This window comes from Camelus bactrianus, chromosome 7 (genome assembly GCF_048773025.1).
Source record: "Camelus bactrianus isolate YW-2024 breed Bactrian camel chromosome 7, ASM4877302v1, whole genome shotgun sequence".
Taxonomy (NCBI): Eukaryota; Metazoa; Chordata; class Mammalia; order Artiodactyla; family Camelidae; genus Camelus; species Camelus bactrianus.
Window position 1 is genome coordinate 21,600,132 of NC_133545.1, and position 24,299 is coordinate 21,624,430.

At 43.2% G+C, this 24,299-nt stretch overlaps 1 protein-coding gene across 1 annotated transcript in view; it reads right to left on the minus strand.

The window, feature by feature from the left end:
• Positions 1–24,299, minus strand: part of SND1 (staphylococcal nuclease and tudor domain containing 1) — a 379,670-nt gene that overhangs the window by 139,904 nt on the left and 215,467 nt on the right. Inside the window, exons 14-15 of the mRNA XM_010947574.3 lie at positions 24,044–24,116; positions 3,893–4,034 (exon numbers count right to left, since the gene is read on the minus strand). Coding sequence (XP_010945876.1) covers positions 3,893–4,034; positions 24,044–24,116 — 215 coding nt within the window. The remainder of the gene's footprint in view (positions 1–3,892; positions 4,035–24,043; positions 24,117–24,299) is intronic.

A 24,299-nucleotide genomic window follows, 5' to 3' on the forward strand; every position in this document is an offset into this window, starting at 1 on the left:
GTACAGGATGAAGAGTGCGGTCACAGAGAGCTGCCAAGCTGTGCACCAGGACCACCGCCCAGGCCAGCGTCATGTCGCTCTACACTCGTGTTCAGCTTTGTGTTGGTCTCAGGGGACCAAGGGGCCCTCCTCTCTCTAGGTTACCCCCTCCACCTGTGTTCGCCGTTTCATTCATCCATCTCCTCTAGGTCACCGCCCTCTCAGTCATTTATGTGCGTCCTTCCTGAGTTCCTGCTCCTCACAATTCAGACCAGAGCTTCTCACTTTCCCCATGATTATCTTCTCACTTCATCTCTTTTATATCCTCATTTGCCAAGAAGATTTTGTTGAGTTTTACATTCTATAATTGGCACTAAGAAAACAAGAGGTCTACTGAACAGCTTTTCCAACTGTCCATGCCACGTTCGGCTCCAGTTCTGAGTAAGAATCACAGTTATCAAAGGACACAAGCTGCTGACATCCTTAGAATGTTACCTTGACCCTTCAGCGTTCACTTTTCTGGACTTCTTTTTCTGTTCTGTTAGATTTTTGTGAAGAGCAGGCTATTTTTAATTCTATTCCTTATTGCCCACATTTACTCCCCAGTCGCCTGTAATCTGCCGTTAGCTGAATCAACGCTGATAAAACTGCACTGACAACAGTCATCTGTGACTTACTAATTCCTAAGTAGTATGGAATCACTGCATAGTTTTTACCTACCTGATCTGTTAAGGTAAAACCTGTCCCTGTTGACTCCTGGGAATTCTTCCCTCCCTCGGCTTCCAGAAGAGTGCTCTCTCAGGATTCTCCAACGAATCCTCTGACCACTGATGATCTTCCTAGAATCTATTCTCAGCGTTGCTCTTGCAGGTGGAGGTCAAAATCTGCCCAATAACTCAAGCCTTGGACCTGTTTATTTTCTCTCCTATACTCAATGTCACCCCCAACTCCTGACCAGAAAAACCCAACCACTCCCTGAATTTGGAAGTCTTCCTCCTAACTACCCTTTCAGTCTCTGCTTCTCTAGCCTCCAGCCTCATTTGTTACAATTTCGACCAAAACAAACATTCTTAACACAAGTGTGAGCATGTCACGCTGCTAACACTGAGAGGGACTCTGAGGGTCCACAGTACACCCCACACAAGACTCGCTTCCATCTGTGTTTCCAGCCTCACCCCACTCCTCACTTTTTACACTCCACCAGCACCAAAGGGTTCATGGTTCCCTGGACACATCAGAATATAATCATGCGTCTCCATCTTTGTACCTGCTGGTACCTCTACTTAGAATATTCCTCTCCTCCTCCCACCCCTCCCATCCTGTCCCTACAACACTGCTAACTCTTATTTGTCCTTTAGAGCATAGCTTAGGTGTCAGCAACTAGGGCACAAAATCACTGATTCTCCAGCTAAATAACCCCAAGCATCCACTCCCACCTCTGCTACTTCTGAGCATTTAAAATCATTCTGTTATCTCACCTAGTGCCCAACACTACAGTTTGTTTACATGTCTGTTTTCCCTCCAGAGCTTACTGAGACCAAGGACCATGTCTTACCAGGATGCAGGGTTCCTTGCTCCAAAATCAAAGGGAAAAGCCAGTGGCTTTTCTTTTAGTGAGCTTTTTGCTTAGTCAGGAGGAGGCGAGGACAGATCCTTCTCTTGATTTATTTGAATTAATGGGTAGGTCAGAGTCTCCATGGTAGAGCCAGGGCTACGTGCACACACACGCCGCACAGCTGCGCCACTCCACACAGTCAGGGAAAGCTCTGGTTATGAATTCATTAAGTCTTTGTGAGAAGAACAGGAAGGAAACATTCATCGATGATCTGCTTTATGGCAGGCTTGTTCTGAACCTTTACACATCTCATTAAACCCTCACAAAATTCCTGAGAGGCAAGAAACTCTCTCCAGTTAACTGATGTGTAAACTAAGGCTTGAAGAGAATAAAAAACCTCCCTCAAGTCCCCTGCTTGTACATAGCAGAGCCATGATTCAAGCCGAGGTTTGCTTTCTCTTACAACACCCTGTATCCCTGACAGGTTTCTAAAGAAACCAGAAGATGCGTCAAACAACTGCATGGAGTACGGCAGGAGAAAAATGTAAAAGCTTGTATTTTTAACAGGTATTTGTTTCTGTAATCTATCTTTCACAATGTACGTTAACTCAGACAACACCTTCTGAATCGCTAAGCTTCGAATAAGGCCAAGTGCACGGAGGAACCGGCTGCTGCACAGTCGAGTGATCAGGCTTCTTGTGTACAACCAGCAAGGTACGACCAGAAGAAAGACTGCAGCCAAGACAAATCTAAGCTCTGAGCTGGCTCCATTCAGGTCGTTTTGAGTTTAGAAGCCAGAACGTCAATGTTTTCTTTTCCCCTATAGATCTGGGGCCAAGTTTCCCAGAAAGAATAATACTGTTTATCTCTCACACCTCTGGGATAAAGCTCTACGCTGCCAGAAGGATGCTTGTGTTTTGCAGGCAGAGAGCAAAGAATGAGCTGAATATATACCTCAAAGCCTGTGAACAAAAAAACGCACTGCTGAGAAACTCCTCCGCTACGGGTATCTTAAGGTCTCTTGCGCACACGTTGCCCCTCCGCTTACAACGCACATTCGCAGGAACGAAAGCACAGCCCTCCAGTGAGGTGTGGATTTGTTGCGGCCTTTCTTCTCGAGAGCTGCCCCTGAGCTGCCTGTCAGTCAGCCCCTTCAGAGGGCCAGCCGCTGAGTAGCGATCATCAACTTCTTAAGAGCAAGTAGCAGCCTCAAGGAGGAGAGAGGCCGAGCAGCAACCGTGGGCCTCACAGCCACATGCTCAGTGATTAATTTCATGTAATAATCCACTGAGCTGGGGCCTGAGGGAGACCCTTGTGGAGAAGAAAGTATCCATGCCTTCAAGGAGAGGGAGGCTGAGGCAATCCGGCAGGGGATGGCAAGCATGACCCCGGTTCTCTTCCCCCACTGGCAAGTTCTACTCAAGAGTTTGATGGAAGAAGTGCTGAGGCGACAGGACAGCTTCAGAGAAAGCAACGTGCATCAGGTGAACACAATGGAACGTGTCTTTTGGGAGTGAGTGAATGTGTCTTGGGGTGGGTGCACGGTGTGGAAGTAAAATGACCCTCTCCCTCCAAGACCACAGCCCCTGCAAAGTACTGGCTGGAAACAAGTAAGTTTTTTCGCCGCTGGCAGAGAAGAAATGAATGCTCCTGAATGCATACGTGTAAATCAGCCCCTTCAGAGCGCAGAGCGCAGTTCGTGCATAGTCTTGCTGGCCTGTGAAATGTTAAGCGACTAGAAAAGATAGGATAAGGAAGATGGACAGTCAGCCAGCAAAGAAAGGAGGAAGGCTCACCCTGGCACGTCAGCCTTAGTGCCAGATGGTAATAATGGGGATGGAGGGGCCTGTGAAGGTCATGTCATGTGTGGGGTTCCATAAAGGATCTGGATCCTATTGACATTTGCAAAGCGTGAAAGAGACGAACGGCACTGCCTGGGGAGCTACAAGGACAGGGGGTCTCAGCCTCCGTGGCCCTGCTCAAGTGTAACACCGCAGGGCAGTGTACCCCAGATGTGACACACCAACCAGGGGAATCCCATCAGTAACGTTTTCCCACGTGTGGAATTCCCTTCACCGGGGCTGTGGGAGGGTGGGTGCTGTCTCCTAAGCTGTCCTACACTCCTGCGGCCTGTGGTTGGTGGAAATGAGCAGCAGGAAAGGACCAGCACCGGGTCTGCAGGAACAGATGGATCAAATCTAGGAACTCTGCGTTTATATCCCAATTCAGAGACTGAAGCACCCACGTGGGCTCCAGGTCCTGTCGGCAACAGGGGGGAAGGAGTGCACATGTCCTCCGCTGATGACTTCTGAGCTACAGGAAGAATTTTCGGAACAATGCATAACACACAGGACTTACCTGCAAGCAAGAAGGTGATAAGGCAAGTTTCCTTTGGCAAATACAGCTTGAGACGAGACCCGCTGAACACGTACTCCACCACTGCTTCAGAACGGCCTGCCCGCTGGAGGAAGGGCAGGAACTGCTTTGCTTTTTGGGTATCCTGGGGGCGAGAAGAAGAATGGTCAGAAAAGTAAATGCAATCTAGGCAAATGTTTCTTTCTCTCTGCTCTAGGGCAAAAAGTCTGGCCGACCACAGGAAGCTAGGCAAATAACCCTAGAAAATCAGACACTGCTAAAACCAGGACAGACTTTCATAGGAGAAATGTAGTTAATCAAAAGCTTCTAGAACATTGACTCTCTGCTTCCCTCTGTTTCAGTGATGAAGCACTCAGTGGATGTAAAAGTTAAGAAGGTGCCCTGAAATGAGAGTTTCACCTTTCTTCTGGGACAGGACAGAAGAGCTCTTCTTCCTTCTACATAAAATTGAGGGGAGAAAACCAATACTCACTTTCTGTGGAGGTTAAACTGAAACTTTAATTAAAAAAAAAAAAGTGACTCCCAAACTCCGTGATATAGCCCTTTCCCAGGAAACTCAAAGCAGTTCACCCTGACTCACAGATTATGTAGATTAAGTATTTCCTAATGAAGGGAAAAACGCAGCCTTCCCTGGGCACCAATACCGCGAAGTCCTGCTCTGTGCGCTTTTCAGGAAAATTAGGACCCAGGGCACACTGCTCCTGTTCCTGGCCTGGGATATCTGTAACAGCAGGATGTCATCGTCCATGGGGACCAATAAATACCACAGCGTATCAGAGTGAATAATTACAGACACAGTAAAAACACATGAAGTGGCATAGCGCTTTAAACATTTTTTTTTCACACATTAACACAAAGTGCATGCATTCTACTCTCAAGGGTACCAAATCATAAACCTTTCCAGCCTCAGAGCTCTCAGCTTCAGAGGAGCTCAGAGCCTTCAAATCCTTTCACAGTCTCTCAAGCTAATTAAACAGATGATAAGGTAAGCAAGCATTGAAATATCACACGGCATGTGCTGGGGGAATAGTCACTGGATATCAGAATTCTGCAGCTTTGCAGCGCAGCCAGCAGACCTGCCAGCTCCCTCTGAGGACAGTAAACTCTCTGCACACTGTCCCGACTCCTGTGACCCAAGCAGTCAGCACTCACCAAGCTCTTCCTTTCTAACTCTGCTCCTAGCAACAGAGCTATTGTATGTAAATTAATGCACATTAGATAATGAAAATTTAACTAGCCATCGAGTATTTGAGAGTCTTCACAGCAGCCAAAGGGGTTCCTCTCATTCAGAAGCAGTGAGGTAGGCTGGGATGAAAACAATATTTATAGTAATGAGATTCATCCTTCCCTTCAAATAGATTCTCAGAGAAAAGGAGAGACAGTCATCCATTCTCAGTATCTCTAAGGGTGCACTGGTAAAAAGTAAGGCTAACAATGAGCTTTAGTGGGACAGAAACTCCCCCGATGAACACTTAAGCAATACACATTCTACTAGACACATACAGTGGGGAAATGCCTTCCCGGCAGTTGGCTGCAGTCCAGGAGAGTCAAGCAAGACAAATGCTCCATGGGAAGGAAAGCACTACCTGATTAAAATCCTTTTGCCACACCAGTCTAAATCTGGGACATTATTCATGAGCTGAGCCAATAAGTCAACCACAATTATCAAATTGATTATCGCAAATCATGAGGCAACTTAACGTCTCCAAAGAGAAGACCTTTTCCCTCAAGACTGCACTAATCTCTGTTTTTCAGAAACAGACGTTTGCTCATCACTGTCTCCTGGATGTATTTATCTGAGAAAAAAATGCTTACAGGAATACAGTGGCACACATGCAGCCAGCCCCTAGGGTTAACACTAAAAAGGGAAGTTGTAGCAGACTCTCCTATTTTGCTAACCGATTACCTATCTTACCAAGAGAGATACTTAGGCTGAGGATCAAGGAGAAATTAAGGGACATTACTGTCAGCCATGCAATAAAAACATACAAACAAAAAGACCCCAATAGATGTTCCTGATTCCTTCTAAGTCTCAACCTACAACTTGGTCCTATCACACAAAGAAAACATGGCAAGATGGCAGAGGATGTAACATGTCATCAATTATGACAAAGATTAGAAGTGAAAGCCAATGGTGACAATCAAAGTCATGAAAGCAAATTTCAAAAGCCTACCAGAACTGGCCATGTTTACTTCTAGAGGCAAAATTGCAAGACAAGATATGGAGAAGAGGATATGCCTATGGATCACCCGTTAAGGGAAGAGATGGAAATCTTGCCCAAGTTGGTAGATTTGGGGGAATAACAAATTCTTACAAAGCCAATTAATTACATTGAATGTAACCCCCAAAAGATGTCAGCTCTTTCAAATCTCAGTCACAGGCAGACAATGGTGTCTGTCTTTCCTTGTCATCTCAAGCTCTTCCTTTGCTTGCCAAGTTCCTTTTCAACACAAAAACTCTTGAAACCTTTAATATTTGTTTCAGTCATTGGCTCAAATGAAAAGACTGGTAAGGCAGATTGACAAGTTCCTGCAGGTGGTGGAGCCATAAATCATCTCTGCTAATTCAGGTATGGAAATTTTTTTTATTGTAGGAATTTTGATTGTTCTACTGTAAAATGGACTAAATGTTATGGTTAAACGATTTGCTTTCCCAAGATACAGCAATGTGCTAGACTAACACCCATTTCTAAGGTTACAGCAATAGGTATATAAAAGAAAACATGATTATGAGAAACAGTATAGTAGAGGGCGGTTAAGGCCCTACTGAGGAGTTTAAGATGCCAGGTGGATCTTAAGGGTAGCCAAGTGATAAAGTATAAAGGATGTTATTAACATGACATTTTAAATTCTCCTCCAATAACCCTGAAGCAGGATCTTCTAAGATTTAGTGAAATTAAAGATTTCCTTGGAACTCAAAACATATTTTTAAATAAAGATTAATGGTCTCAAATTTAAAGAGATAACAACATTGAGACTTATGACATAGGACGCTCATTTCAAGGTAAGACTATTAAATATCAAATATTTCTGCTCAGAATTCTAGTTGTGGCTGATTTACATGAGGCCTGAGAATCTATTTGCCATAGTTATCTGGCACTACACAGGCCCAAGGCTTTGAGAATCCACGTAGATAAATTAGCTATAGTTTTCTGGACCAATATTCCCCTCCACTGGTGTAAATAATCAAGAAGCAACTGTACTTCTGAGCAGATAAGTCTTTTTTGTTGCACTGGTAGTTTTCACATTACCTGTGCTACAAAACAAACCAAACATAAGTATTTTTCGGCTCTCCTAGAAAAGCTAATTTAAGGTTGCATTAGCTACATTTAACCTGCTATTGTGGATGGCATCTCTTTAAGGAATGTTTCTGCCTCCTCAATGCACCTTGAAATTGAGAAAGTAATGATGCAACAAATGTGCCTGGGGTGACTTCATTTCAAAGGATTTAATATCTATACCTCAGACTCATAGGAGTGGGGTTTTGAACGACCCTGAAGAAAGGCAGGATGATCCTTAAAGAGTTATAAAGACATCTTAATTATACACCCCTACTCTGCCCCCACTTCTGGACTGGCAGGCCAACCTCTTGCAAATGTGGGTGCATGCAAATAACCCCCTTCAGCAGGTAAGACTGCAACTTACCTCTACAAAGTACCTTGCTGTGTGAGCAAACACATGTTTGAAATAATTGAGCACAATGAGTTACCAAGTTTGGAAGGGTGAGGAAGTTGTGGGCAGGAGGCAGGGAGGAAAACCGGGGAAGCAGAAACCGTACGTAGTAGGCCCAGGACAGAGGTCCACAAGGACACTGCTTAGATAGCGAGGTCTCCTGCAACCTTGAAGAGCAGAACTTACATAAATCAAAGTTCTCCAAATTCTGGAACAGGGATTTAGCCTGTCCGTTCACACTAGATGTTAGCAAAGTGAACTCTGGGATTTTTGCACCAAAAAACACCCACATAGTAGGTAGGCATTTACATAGTTAGGACTGGTGAGAGGCAAACATCACATCACACAAAACAGCACAGGGAAATGGGAATCAGAATAAACCTATTAGTTAACAATTAACCACTCAGGATTATCATGGGCAAGTCTCACTCGGGAACTGTTAAATAATGAAGCTCACTAATTAGTTCTCATCATCACAATCACTCTTTGATTAACATCATAGAAAAAGAACTAAAAACAAATATGTGCAGTTTATCATGGTACCGTGGGGGTAGTCAACTCCACAAGCACTTGAGAGACAGAACTCGAAAAAGGCCCTTCAACCCTGATGAAGCTTCCTGCAGGGACAACTGGGTCCTGAACTCCCCATTTCAGCAAACCAGGAAGCTTCCTCCCCTAAAAGGGCTGACTATCCTGTCTCTATAAGGCTGACCTGAGGCTAAAGGACTCCAGAGCACAATGCTGTTTGGGTCCAACCAATCTTAATGTTGAAGCAGCAAAATCTGTGTGTACAAGAGGACACATGCATAGGGGAAAAAAAAAGCACGGAAATCAGGACTTACGGCTAAGGATATGGAAGCAAACACGCTCCCTCATTCTAAGGTGTATTGTGATAACTCATCATCGTAGTTATCTAATTTGCCAGGGCCCTCCAGACCAGAATTTCTCCTGCAGCCATGTGGGAGACAAATCATAACCACATCTCTATCAGAAAGCAAAAAAGTCATCCATCACTTCACACTCTTCCTCCTTCCCATGACCCAGGCACTACGGCCCCATGTGATGTTCTAATTCACAGAATGAGTTTGTGGTTCTCTGCAAGGAGCCAGCTGTACAGCAAGATAATCTCCTGACATAAATGGGGCCCTGTGAGAAGATCCTTGGGATGCTGTCCAGCTCCGTCATCACCCGAAGCACTTAAAAACTTGAAGCTAACCTCCCCTGGCTGGTTATCAATGTTTCATGGTGAGGTGTCTGTAAGGGGGACTGGTGGAGGGTGTACGACTTCAATGAGGTACAAGCTTAACAGGAATGAAGTGAACCCAGGAGAGAGCCCTAGAGAAAAGCACTGACTGAAAAAATGAAACACTACAAGAAAACAAAGCATAAAAAAAAGGTTGAAGCTGGTCCGTCAATAATCTTTCGTTAGGTGTTGTCTGTGGTTTAGTTTCTCACATTGTTTACTTGGTTGGCACAGCACCTTACTTGGGCCTCCAAAGTTGTCTGAATGTAGGAGAAACCATGTGCAGGCTCTGGGCTCCACTCCGGGGAGTGTGTATCAAGGGGACATTTGTAGGAGTGCTAAGTTGGAAGAAAGCCCTCAACTTGGGAGGCTGCCTTCTCATCTGTAGCACACTCAACAGAGAACATGACCTTCTGTTTTCTTCCCTGCTTCTACTTCTTTACCAATCATTAAGGGAGGGCAGCCCAGAAGAGTGGAGACCGAAGGGCAGAGACTGGAGGGCCTCCCACACTGGAAGAGGAAGAAGGAGGAAGCTTCTGAGCGTGTCTGCGCACGTGCAGCTTCAGGTCCCCAATATGGAGCAAAAAAACCCACAAAAAGCAAAAAACTCTCTGCAACCAGACTGGAAATGTTAAGGATGTGCCTGCCCTCAGGAGCCCTGCAAAAGAAAGGTGTCTACAGCTGTCTGTATTTGGTTGGTCTCGCCCACCACCTAGTTCTGTTCCATGAGGTACAACAGTGGGAAAAGAAAGCAGGACTTGGCAAATGCTAAGGAGAGAAGACACAACCCTGTGTTTAGAATGAAAATGTGCAAAAGCAGAATTCTGACAACCACGGCAGGGCAACTGAAAACAAGTCAAGCCCTGTGACAGAAACAGATGAGGGGGCTCCCAGAATATGGCCTGGACTTCAACTGTCATCACCCCAACCTGGATAAAACTGAAATGCCCCTCGACAGGGAACTGGATCAACAACTGTAGTCCACCAACACAACAGAACACTACTCTGCAATGAAAAGGATACAGCGACAACATGGATGAATCCCAAACACGTGATTCCATTTCTATGACATTCTTGCAAAGGCTGAACTGTAAGGACAGAAAACAGATCAGCGGTCGCCGCGGGCTATGGGAAGGGCTGGGGGCTGACTGCAAAGGGGGCGGAAGAATTTTGATGGCCGTTGTCTTGACTGTGGTGATGGTTACATGTGTACATGTTTGTCAAAACTCCACCAACTACAATTAAATTTTAAAATAAATGAGAAAACATGAACTCAGTAGGCAGACAATGTAGTATTTTCATTCTAAACTCAAGAAAAATTTCCTGGTCAACTAGTTTACATGGAACTGAGAGTGAATAACAAGCTCAAAATTCAGCACAGTAATTGTGTTTTGAGTAAACTACTTTAATCTAATTAGCTATTCAATGCATTAAAGCACTTAAAAAATTAAGCAGAAAATAGTCTGGATGAGAAAACAAGGGGTTAGGAGAGCATAGGGAAAAAAAAAATCTGCTTCCCCAAAGCAGCATGGAAGTATCAATTCCAGACAGTGGCTCAGAGAAAGCGCACTGCCATCCTCAATTGGCTACACAGAGGAAATGCTGTGTTCAAATAAGGAAAAAGGACCACTAAGTACATATGCCTATTGACATTTCTTTCCTACCTTGAAATAAAATCATTATGTGATCCGGCTTAACGTGAATAAAATAACACCCAATTCCCAATCAAATGAAAGTTCTACACAGGCTCAGAGATTATTCTTTTATTGAATGGCTTTCAGTTTCCCACATTTAACCAGCTGAAATTATGCTGTAAGAACCATTCAGTTTAACCTTTAGAAATGAAGTCACTGCCTTTCAGTGGAAAAATCTGCATTTGATCATTAGGAAATACAATGCCCTTGGCTTATTGTCTAAGACCAAAAAAAGTTGATTTATAAGTTTAGCATAGCCTCATATAAAAGAGTAGAGGTAAATAATTACCTGGTGAAATAGATACCTGGTTAAGATAAGATAAATATATACTTTAGGATAACGTATCACCCACAAAAGCTTGCTCTCTTCTGATCTACACTCCTTTTTCCCTAATGTGGATGACCTAGGCAGTGACAAGCCACCTCCCTCCTCAGGTCTGCCAATCCACACAACTATCTCAAAGTTAACGGCTCTGTGGTGTTTAGGAGTTTCCACAAACAACTCCACCTTCTTTCCACCCACAACTCCACCCCAAACAGCCCCTCTTCCCATTTCTACAGACTCTCACTCTCCCAAAGATCATTATTAGAATTCTTGGTTAAATTGATATTCAGTGTTTCTAAACTCCTGACTCTGTAAATCACAGCCATCCCTGGAGCGCTCCCATCCTCGGGTGTGCAGTGCGCGGTGGCCCACTAGGCCTGCTACGCAGCAGGTGCCCCGGGCCTTCCCTCCACCAAGACCTTGGGAATTCCCTTCACTTTTCCTGGGTTGTATTTCCCAAATCCAGGCCTTCCCCGTTCTTGGTTTACTCCCCTCTCCTTTGAAAATTTAAACAAAAAAATTCCTATCCTTATTTCATAGAGCAAGTGTCTTATCTAAGGTCAGGTAGGTAAATATAGGATTGCTTTTGTGTATTTTATTCAGGAGAAAGACTATCCTGTCTGTGAGAACTCTGAATCAACAGATAAATTCCTTCTATTATCCATCAGCATCGCAATACACTCTAGTTTTGCTACCACTGGCTGCTTTAGTCATGATAGGAAGAAAACTTATTTTATTGTGAAACAATTACAATTGCTTTAAAATATGGACATAAGAGATAGTTGTCCAAAAATATCAGTTTGTAACAAAAAAATATTTATAGAGGAGTTCAACACTCTGAAAGGCATACCACCTTCTAATTATTTTCAGGTTATGTATCGCTCCAAAAACATGTAATTTATCTAAATTACAAAAAACCAATTTACATAAAATAGACAATTACATTGATAAGAAAACAGTTAAAGGCAGTATTCCCATCTTAAACTGGTAAGGATAAACACAACCAATGATGGATATGAGAAAAAGGCTATTTTTGACTTTTAACAACTCTGTTACTTTTCTAAGAAAAAAAATAATAAATTGTTATAAGCAATACCACAATAAATATCTTGTATGTTTCCAGAAAAAGGACATGGAAAGGACATGAGACTGGTCTAAAAACATAGCTTACACACGATACGCCCAGTGAGAATATGTAACAAAGCACATCAACCAGAGTCTGTAATTCTGGATAACAACTACAAGGCTAGGATGGAAAAGTAACATACAGGCCTGAAACACATTCTTTTCTTTAAAAATTTTAAATCAATTTTTATCACTTCTGAAGTTTCTATGAAATAGGTAAGAATTTATTACCAAACCACAAAATGGCTTGAGAGATATAATTAAAACAAGATGTGCAGAGTAAAGAATTTAAGACAGTCTGATGAAGCTCAAGTTTTCATTTCATGGGCAAATCAAGGACTCAGAGGCAAGAAAACTGATGCCATGCCAAACTCTGCCCCACGTGAGACAAGGACACTACTTTAATAAGAAATCAAAATAAATGTTAAGGAAAAGTTAGATGACTAAAATAATTTTGACACCCCCTAAAAGTACTTTCAACTTTCATTTTTGCTTGCAGACATATTTAGGTCCAATAAATCTTAAACAAAAAGTTTTTTAGTAAGTCTAATTAGTCTTCTTAAATTATTATAACATTTGCAAGACAAAGTTCTAGTTTTTGAAACCGAACAAGGACAACCATTATGGTAGAAATTATTAACTAATACAGAAGGTGGTCAGTTTTAAGAGTAATAAAGGCTGACTGGATTATTGCATTCTATTGATTCTTATGTTGTGGCTGGCTTTATTCCTTTGATATTTATGTGAGTTAAGAAAGCTAAAGCTCTAAACTGTTCTTAGAAACAATGATCAGCCCATATATGTAAACTTAAAAAAAATGTGCAGTATATTGTATACATGTAATTACATGCAATATATTGCATATGAGTAGTCAAACTGTAACAATACTAGCTAATAAAACTGCAAAATATGAAAAGAAGAGTAATGAAGGCATTTAACTGAAACCTAATCATTTTAGCGAATAAAGATTTGTAGGGTGATGAAGCTTAAAAACTTTATGCTATCGTTTGGCCTAAGTTTCTACTTTCTGGAATTGTTCTAAGAAAATAATTACAGACTATGATTTAGCTAAAGGAATCAATGTTCTTTGCCAACAAAAAAAATAACCCAAATAAACTAAATATCCAACAATACATAAGACAGAGTACTAGGCAGACGTTAAAAATGAGGTAAAAGAATAGTATTCGTATAGAAAAAGAATTAAGTGGGAAAAGGAATTCAGCAATGATTCTGTGTCAGACACTGTTCTAGGCACCAACCGTGCAGTCAGGAATAAAACAGAGAAAGTCCCTGTTCTGAAAAAAAACCTTTCATCACTAAAAAAAAAAAAAGGGGGGGGGGGGGGAGAAAATGAAAAAAAGAGAAGAAAATCCACATTTTGCCGAATAGCTCTATTTTTTTACTGAAAAACTTCTGGCAGTGCTAGTAGAGATGATTTTCTTCCTTTGGCTTATTTATATTTGATGCATTTAAAAACAAAATTGTTGACAGAAAATTTGTGTTTAAAAAAAGTGTTAAGTTTTTGTTTTTAAAAAAGGAAAATACAATTAACATTCAGGGCTGATTCAGTTTTGCCCAGATAAATTTGCAAATTATTCAGGTCAGATAAAGGTCTCTTCAAAAAAAAAAAAAAAAGTTTTTTTTGAGCCAACAGTCAACATTCTCTGGAGTGAATTAGTTCTCTATAATTGTTCCATATATTTTGAGACAAATAAATATTATGGACACTGTAATAACGCCTGTGAACTGATTTGGAAAACACCCTGAATTAAAACTGCATGTGAAATTTGCCCCACGATCCCTTCAAAAACAGCATTTAAAGCACGGGCTTTATGGCACTGATGACAGCAAACTAGCTCTTTTCCTAAGGAAGAGAAGTTTAACTTAGACAATTGTGGTGCAGAGCCAAGAGGAGTGTCGGCAATAGGTAGAAAACAAACAAAAATCACACATTAGCCTGACGTGAGAGTAAGGAGAATGTGTTCCTAGTAACGTCTGCAGCGTGACGAAAGAAAGCACCCCGTGGCTGGGAACAGAAATAGATTTAATAAAGTCCCCAGAATTCCACACGTGTGCCGGGATAAATGTGCAACGGTAGGCCAGACAATAATAAAACTACCCTTAAAGAAAAATAACTTTAAAGTGGTTAGACATGTAGGGTTTGGGGGTGTGCTGGGGAATTCTATTTCTTCCTAAGAAAAAATAGACTTATAACCCTGCCTCTCACCAGTGACTTCACCACTTCGCTATAATGCATTCGCATGCGGATACTGTACTGCGGTCCTAAATGTGAGATTCTATGAATCTAGCCTATCAATGGAAAACCATGTACCCCAGGATGCGTGAGTGATGGCAGAGAACTTAGACAAAGAGATCTGGTCACGATAACAAATTTCTTCTTCAACCAAAGATCTCCCATTGGTGTCATTTCTCCATCAGTGCGTACATAACTATGGATGGCACTTGTGTTGTGAAGTGCTCTCTCTTCTTAGTTTCTAAGATTTTTCCCTCTCACAGCTTGGGAAGCTCCTTTTGAAGTTTCTTTAAGTGTTCAGGTTGGGGTTTGGCCTGGGCCCCTTCTCCTAATTCTCTGCGCAATTTCACACATTCCTGTCTATATGTCCAGAGATTCTTAAGTTTCCTCCCAAATCTGTGCCACCGGTGTTTTATCATATCAGAAAAGCAGCACCACCACCAGATATTTGTGCTGGACATTCGGATATACACACAACATTCACATTCCATCCCCCCTTTTGACCCCCGGTCCAGGCAATGGCCAAATCCTATTAGTTCTTCTACCAAAGTAGACCTCAAATTTCTCTCTCCACGTCCACTGCCACAATGCTAGCTCCAGGCACCATTCAGTCCCCACCAAGCACACTGCAATGTCCTCCCCTAACCAGGTAAAGGTACTAAAGCTACTCTTGCCTCGTCTCTCCACAGAGCAGCCAGAACAGAGGGGAAAATGCAGACTCCACTACTCCGCTCACACGTCACTTTCCACCTCAGGGTCTTCCTGTGCGTAATTTTATCCTTCAGCCCCAAACAAGACCTTCAACTAACTCCTCCTTAGGCCTCATATTAAACTCACTTAAGCGGGGGGCAGGGAGGTATATAGCTCAGTGGTAGAGTGAGTGCTTAGTATGCATGAAGTCCTGGGTTCAATCGCTAATAAAAGACAGTCTCTGACCACACGGAAGAAGGTATGGCGGTGAGGACACACTCTCACAGGCTTCTATCTTCTAGCACAACTGTAACCACAGAACAATTGCATATGCTCTAGAATGACTGCATCTGTCTCATTTCATGTTATATCCTCAACACCCAGCACCATGCCTGGAATATAGTAAGCTCTTGATAAATACTTATTGCTTGATCATTCATGTGATCACACTCAGTGTGACAAATTTACTTAAAACACAAGCCATCAACAGCATATGTTACATGTCAAGGAGAGAGAAAAAGGCAGTAAAATAACTCAGGAAAGGAAGGAGTATGATTTGGGACTTGAACTGGATAAAAAGTTCGGGATACAAATACCACTGATGATGGTGATGGATTATTTTAGAGGGCTTTCTGTCTGCTAGGCCGAGCGCTCAGCCATTTAATAACCTCCATCCCCACCACCACCACCACACTGGTCTCTCTTTATCTCCTATTATGTCAACTGCTCTAAATACTCTACATGTATTAGCTCTCATTCAAGCACAGCACAACCTAATGAGGTAAGGGCCATGATTACGTTCATTTTACAGGTGAAAATACTACTGCACAGAGAGGTTAAATAACTTCAAGGTGACAAAGTAATAAGCAGTCAAGCTCGGACTTCAACGTGGGTGACCTGATATTGGAGCTCATATTATTTGTCATGTATTCCACATTGCTGCTGCATTCTAGAAAATACACATCCTTTCTGTTGCATCCTCCTACTGGCCCGCCCACTTCTGGTTACTATCCAGCACAGCTAACCGTGTATCTAGGATCCAGGGTCACCTTTGTTCAAACACAATTTCATAGGGTTTAGGTCACCACCTGGCGGATCAAATCTAGACTAGACTGTGAAGAGATTAAAAAAAAGATCCCTATTTCTTAGGAGTTTAGAAACTACTCAGGACCCACTGCACACAGGTCAACCTGTGTGCAATCAATATATCAGCAAGTACAAAATCATGGTAATGAGTGATTGTGTAGAAGTTGAGGGCAGGCATGATGAGAAGGCAGTGGGGATAAAAAGGTGACACTGCCAGGGAGAAGGGAGATGCTCTGGAGGAGGAGGAAGGCCTGGTCAGGAGAGAAAAGCCAGTAACTTAAAAAGAGTAAGTAGCCAGTCTCAGCAGAACGAGAACATGAAATAGTGGAACAGGCCGAATACGATATAAAAGAAGAGCCCCCACAGCGGGTCAAGATCCAGGCGTGTTTCAGGAATGTACTAGGAGAGAATGTAGGTCTTCCTCCAAATTCAAAACCTCTCAAATCTAACATAATATTAAGAATTCTATCATTTCTTCCTCAGAACACCCTTGACTTGGCACAAAATTACTAGGTTATTCCAAAGCAACCCTGAGGTCTGATTCAAGGATATTTATCTGGACATCAACACGGCCAAGAGTATCCACAATTTTGTACAACATATTCTGTAGGGAATATGTTGGAAGCATGCTAACTAAAGCCTTAAAATACGAGTAAGCAGAATGTCTATGTTAGTAAAACGACTTACTTTGAGATGTTTACATAAGCAATAGCCACAGGGCAAAAGGAGTTCAATCCAGGGCTAAGTAGTGTTACGATACTGAAGTGGAGAGTGGAGAGCGAAGCCGGGGCCAGGCAGAGATGCTTCAAGTTTGATCACATCACTCAGATCAGACAACCCAGTCACACACCTGGACCTGGGAATCAGGAATTTTATCAACTGCCTCCAAATACCCTAACATTCATTTAGCCAAGCCTGTAATGGGCTCACTTAGCCCATTTGGACCCATGCAATAGAATCATAGGATAATACCCACATGCACACAGAAAACAGAAAAGCAATGAACAGCATCGACCAGCAAGGAAAGGATCTGTGCTAGAGGCAATTCTCTCTGGAAAGAGTGACACTTCCCTCAGAAAAAAATGCTCCTGGGATCCCTCAATTTCCTTTCTCCTTTCTTTGAACAAAGGAAGAAAGAAAAATCATTACAGCTCAAGACACTGAAATGAAAGCTAGGACCCTGTTTCTAAGGGGCTCATTTGTATGCGTTCCTGGGTGTGAAGTCATAGTTGACAAGGAGTCAGAAGGGAACTAGAAAAATATATGGCAGAAAACTTCCTGAAAACAGAATTCACTGCAGTGACATATCAAGTCTATAGATTATTTTGAAAATAAGATGTTTTAGCGAAAGGAGCTACAAAGTTAAAAAAAAAAAAAAAAAAAAAAAAAAAAAGCTGCCCCTAATAGTGCTCTACCTCCAGGCAAGTCACCGGGTCAAACGTTTCTTTCCAAGGTTTTTAAGAGCTGAATTTAAAAAGCTGGGACACAGCTACCAAATGTCAATGGGCCCTGTGTTCAATGTCCAATCCCTCTACCTCAACCTACTATGGCGTCTGGATTTTCCAACACAAAAGCCTGTCGGTGACGGCAGATCAAGTAAGGGACCGGCATGGAATCGGCATTCTGCAGATGAGAGACACATTCACTTCAGAACTTTATGTTTTAAAAGAACTTTCACAACCAAATGACTCTTCATATTTTCAGGCACAGAGTAGGCAATAAAACAAAGATTTTCCAAGCTCATAATCACATGATCTCTTACTGCCCCATGTCAGTTTTGTATTTCTCTCGTTTCTGTAACTGATTCCCATCTTAGAGGATAATTTTCAAACAGGTAAAATCGTGACTTTTATTCAAATATAAAATGAAGACGTGTCAAAAGTTTTATTTTAATTAATGAGAGAACCAGAAAGATACTACAAGTGATTCAGAGGAGAATTTGGAGGACAGATATTTACACGCAAATTAGGAATGTTGAAGTGCATTTGCTAAAGATGCAAAGCTGCAGAGGAAAACGACCGAGTGAAAATGTAGTTTTGAAATCATCTTTTTACACAGTGGAAATTAATTGTATCTATACAGGACCACATTTGTACACACAGGAGTCATCTGCATCATCATTAGGTTTCACAAGTTAAATTCTCTCTCCACTGGGGTGCAAAACAGCCCAGTTAGAAACAAAGGGGCAGGACTGCTACAGAATCAGGTAGCCCCCCAAGGGTTTACCAAGCAGTGCCCAGTTCTCCACTCAAAGGGTACCCAGTAATCTCACCAGTTTCAAGGTCTATTAACAATTTCTCCTGATATCCCCAACTATATAAGAGAGGTGAGAGACTATGTCCTAAATTTAGTGCCCTATAGTGCAAAAAAAAAAAAAAATCCACTAGGAGAACTCAGTTGAAAAGTGGATTAAATTTTTAAAAGAAGGTGCTTAAACACAACCCCTAACTGTGGTAAAGGCTGAAACACAATCTTTTTCAAATTCCAGCCTTTCTTTTCAATTTCATTCAGTCTTTCAGCCTAAGAAAGACAAACTTCTCTCTTATTCCCACAGAAAGCAGAAATGCTTTCTGACTTCTTTGTCAGGAGAGAGGGGGACATTCTTGCAAGTTCTGGGGAGTGTGAGTAGGAGAGCTTTACGAAACCAGAATTGGTCACACAGGACTCCTACGGCTGAAAGACTGATGGAGAAAAGGCAATAAAGCAATGGCCTTGACCATCAAGGAGGGCAACCAGCTGAAGCAAACTCCCTGACGTGACCAAGGTCTCCTCAACCAGCCCCAATTCTTTTGCAGAGGGAGGCGGGCAGGGAGAGATGGAAGGCACCACTAGTACTAATCGTGGCTTCCCTGCAAGGGGCCGTCAGATTTCTAGAGGACAGTAAGTCTTCTAGAAAGCAAGGTCAGCAGCCAGAGCTCTGACTCTTACAGGACAGGGTTCCTTTGGGATTTCCCCTGGGCAGCAAGGATGGAGTGTGAAGGGAGCTTTAGTGCTAAGCAAACGAATCCCAGGCAGAACCACAGGCCTTGACCTTGTGTGGTCAGCACAAAAGGGACATTAGAATGTTCGGGGGTTATTCAGAGGCTAAGGGAGAGTAAAAGAGGGAAGAGTTATGAGAACAAAACAAACAAGAAAAGGAGCATTGTGCCATCAAATCACCAGTGAGTGGAAGGAACAGAAAGGGTGCTGAAAGGAACTTCAGGATCACGTGAGGAGGAGGAGGCAGCCTAAAGAACTAGGCGAGAAGACACCTAAGGGCAACTGCTCTTCAACACCGACCCAAGGTATAAAGTCCCTGGGTGACTGTCCTGCTTTTTATCTCCCTCCGATTTACTGGGCAAACCACTTTTTAATTCTCTTCAGCCAAAAGTTATGTTTTAAAACTCTTATATCGAGGTCCAGCTCCACTGGGAGATAAGGAAAGATAACTTCTGTTAGGGTCCCCAAGCCTCACTGAAAGAAAGACTGCTTCCACTACCCCGAGGAAAAGAGGACGGCGCTATTCAAGTTCAAGAAGATGCTGAGAAACAAGGAAATCAAGGAAGAGGTCAGGAGGAAATGCTTAAAATCCTACTTATTTATTGCATTTTAAAGGAACACTGCTATCCTTTATATTTGCAAGTCAGAATCTCACTGGTCAACTCTGCAAGTCTTCATTTCATGACTTAATGGAGAAAAAGGGACCTGCAAGTCTGGCCACCTACCCTCCATCCCCAGGGCTAGCCTTTGGACCACTGTAGGCTCTGGTTTCAGCACATTCATATTATTAATACTATGCCTTTCCAACAAAAATCAGTCATGGATAGAGGAGGTTGCCAAAAAGTCAGTATGTAACATGAGCAAAGAAAACCATCCACAAGGGAGCCCAGCCAGAAGGCAAGGAAGGAGATGAGGAGATCAAAGAACAGTGAAATTTGTTTCCAAGTTATCAGGGTTCCACTCATGAAAAGGCAGAAGATGTTCAGGAGCTGGACAACCCCTGGTAATCTGATCCATTTGGGGGGCTTTTAGAAATGCAGCTTGTAGAGGACAGGATGCTGGGCTAGGCTCTATCCTCTCGTGTGGTGTGGTCAATAAACAAACATCCTAACATGCACTAGAGAGGGAAAGGCACACACAACAGGAAATAGAGCAAAAGTTCAACAGACACTGTGACTCACCAAGTCCTAGTGGAAGGAGGCAGAGGAAGAAGTCGGTGCATGCCGGCTACAACCCAAGGGGTGGGGAGCTCATGCTTTCCTCGGAATCGTGATTGATTTGTCTGATTTACCACAACAATGGTAAGCCACGCACCAGCCACATTTTATTGCCTGTTTTACACGTTACGTCTGCAGGAGATCGTATTTATTACAGAGCAGGCTACAGCAAAAACAATAATAAACCTAAGATTAGCAACAGCCTTATATTCCACTGACACGCACATTCTGACTCTTCTTATGCCGGAGAGGGAGGGAGCTGAGGCAGGATCAGGGAAAAACAAAACAAAACCCACTAATAATGAAAACATGGATGTATGAAATGAATGAACACCACAGGACCACCCTCCAAAACAAATCAGATCTCGTACCAAGTTGATCAAATTCTTAGTTGGTTTTACATTCATTGGAACATCCTGGCCCAAAGGGTAACCCAGTCGATTATAGAAAGGGCAGCAATGACAAGTACTTGGAATACCCCACCTTCGGAAATCAGAAATAAAGGAAACCAGTAATTTCTTGAGGATCCAAACTACCAGGGTTTTTGTTCTTAGTGGTTACCCTGAAAAACATGTGAGGAGATGCAGAAGAGCCAAGTTGAACAAAGCCCCAGCCAAAGGGTGGGTTCAGATGGCATGACGCACAGATGCCGTGTACTTTACGGAAAACACAACACTCGATGTGGAAAGGGATGTAAGAGGCTCAACCGGGGAGAGCAGAACACGAAGTCCGAAGGCACACCTAGCAGCCAGCACACGACCGCCCGGGCCCGGGGTAAGCGGCTGAACAGACGTGAAAAGGCCTGCTTGTTTCAGCACCACGTGACAAAGCCGCCCTGGCAGGCTGGCTGGCAGGCAGGCGGGCGGGCAGGCAGGCAGGCAGGCAGCCTCTCGCTCCCGCGCTTGGGTGACTTAACTTCCCACAACAGGAAGGCAGCCAAGCAGGCCCTGCACTTGCTGGCTCTCCACAGGAGGGTTTCCACGCACTCTGCCCCTCTCTCAGTGCAATCATCTTGTAAAATACAAGAGAAGAGACAGGGACCATGGGTAGAAACTCAACTCTGAAAAAGTGTGAGGCCATTAAGACCAGAGCAAACGTACAGGTCAGCAGTCTCACAACTATGATACAACCTCTTCCGTATGGCACACTTCTTGAGTGTGTTTAGGAAACAAAAATCGAGGAGCTTATATATGTCTTTTTCCTCCTTCAAGGACATGTCCTGGGGGGGGGGGTCCACACACAAATATCAGGTCATAGTCAGTTATCACGGCAGCATAGTGAAAAAACTGCCAGCTCAACAAAAACTGCCATTTACCACGACCTGCAACCGAGAGGGGGACCAATGGTGGGACACAAAGATTAAAAAAAAACAAAAACGATTAAGCAACTTTAATGAAACCATTATATATGTTGGTGTTACATGGCCCTTATTCTGCTGTTTTTTCCTTCATCCAGATGTCAACTATTTGTCTGACACCACGTGCCTATCCGTCCCTCAGACTCTAACATCGCCATAATGCCTTGGGGAGCCGAGGACCCATATATCTCAAACAGCCCAAGGGCACACACACGCTGAATGTGACACTGATGTGAAAAGGAGGGAAGGTTAGAAGGGGGAGACAAAACTTCTACTACAGAAGGCACCCAAAACCCTGCAATCTAGGTGGACTATGTGTGATGAAGGTAGACAACAGGGTCGTTCTGACACCTATTAAATGGAAGAGCTTTTTCACATTCACCCCGCCACGTGATCTAGCTCTCCTCTTTTATTTAAGAGAGAACTGGGAGAGATTAAACTTGCATTTATTTTTCAATAACTTTAGGAGCAAATCAATTCTCCAATATCCAGAAGGAAAAGAGAATAAAGATATGTATGAAACCAAGCTACAGTTTGGTGTGGGAATGAGACAAGTTTCCTAACATCCACTGCTACAAAAAAAGAAATAAATAAAATAAAATAAAATAAAAGAAGAGAAGAGAAGAGAAGAGAAGAGAAGAGAAGAGAAGAGAAGAGAAGAGAAAAAAGAAAAGAAAAAAAGAAAACACACGAAGGTAGGAGGCAGCATGAGACTAAACAAGAGCAGTCAAGATCATTAAGACACTACACCGGGAGCGTCAATGGACAGCAATGCGCCTCTACCTCAAAAACCCGCTGAGGATGTTACTCTGCCACCAATGGGAGACCTGAGCAAGAACATGAACTCCAAGGCCAAGGGAGCACCACCCCCACGGTGTAATCCAGCTGCTGGAAGGCCCTGGAGTGTGGTCCAGAGGGGAGTGTTTGGGTGGGCTTATCCGCCCTTATTAGCACAAGAGTAACTACTATGTTTTCCAAAACGGTATGTCAAAACTTTTCCCCCAACTGCAGTTGAGTAACCAAAAAATTGCCTTTTGATTATTCCAACATTTTCACCAAAAGGATGATATTAAGGAAAATATGGCTGAGCATGTCACAGCAGATACATACAGAAATTAATAGCTACGTGAACAGTAATTTAGCCCGGAGACCACAGAGAAATGCGGCCTGACAGCAGCATGCTGGGAGAGTCACCCGTTAACCAGGAGCCTTGGTAGATACAACTGAGTGATCTGTGGCTCAAAGGCCATTAGCAACAGGTTTCTGGGCTTCTTACGACGCTCAGCTACAAGGAAGCCCAGTGCTGAAACCCAACAGGGGGCACCACAGCTAGGCCAGGGAGAGCTGGCCAGACGGGTCTGTAAGTCACCACAAGGCACAACCCGCCAGCAGCCAGGCTCAGGGACACAATGTAACAACACAATACACGGAATTCATCGCTGCCCCAGGCTCAGCTCGGCTCTAGCTGTTTTTGTTTATGGTGCTATTTTCTTCTTAGAGCCCAAGGCAAGCTCAAGTGTCCAAGCTGAGGTTTACTAGTCCTTCCTCTGTCACCTCCCCTGTCACCTCCCCTGCTCCTCCCTACGTATGACCGGCAGCCCCTCCTCACCCATTAGCGACATGAGAGCTGAACTGGATGGTGTGTGTCCCAGGAACAGCCCATGAGCATCCCCTGGCCACCTGATCAAAACCAACACCTGAAGCCTCGTTATCACCTTAGTTGGTTCTATTTCTCTCGAGGCAGCTGCCTGACAATGCTATTGTCTCCCTTCCCCCTTGCAGGTAGGGACTTGAGTTTTGTTCACTGTTATACTCTCAGTGCCTGAAGCAGCTCCAGGCACAGCAGGCACTCAGATACTTGCTGAACAAATGAATAAACCTATTCTCAACTAACAAAAGTATCTAATTCAGCCAGAAGAGTTCCTAAATGTGCAAGGGTATCGTCCTCCTCACTAAAGAGTCCTTTAAACACAGCTTTTCAGAAGCTCAAAGGTATCTGCACCATCTATTCTTCGAGACCAACCCATATAACTGTTAGCTCAGAGGAGGCTCACATATTTCTCCTTAATTAGGGATTAATTTTTAATTAGGATTGATTCTTAAACTTGTCCTAAAACCTGTATTTGACCTTTTTCCCAATAACACTTTCTAGTCATAGAATTAAACAGGGATTTTTTTTTCCCTTAGGTAATTTCATTCTAATACAACGTGAAAGAAATATCTTTTAACTCACGATAATAAGAAACTGGAAAAGCAACACAGTAAAAGTTCGAGCTAGGAGGTTTTATGCCCTAGTTTAAATTCTGTTTTCTCAGAATATAAAACAGAGATTCTTTATAGATGCATTAGCAGAAGCCCTGGAAAAATTCACATTCAGTGCCTGAAAACAAACGAGCTACAGAAAACACATAAGCTGAAGTCCTTTAGTGAATGAGCAGCCAAGCTCCTGGCGCCTCCGAGCCACACAGCTCCATTCAGGGACACAACTCACCCCAGATATGTCTGCGACGCGGTGGATAGGCACTTCCTTCTTGCTATGCAATCCTTTGCCATTCTTAATAGCTCTGTAAAGGAAGAAAAAAAAAAGCCCAATGAAATACAAATCACACTAGGAAGGGGTAAAGGGGGTGGGAGAAAGGGGCAAGGAGAGAGGTCGGTCCAGTGGGTGTATGGACCACCCAGGGCATACTGCTGAGCATTTGGCGGAGGGGAGGGTACCAGCCTGCTCTCCGAAGCCCAGTTACCAT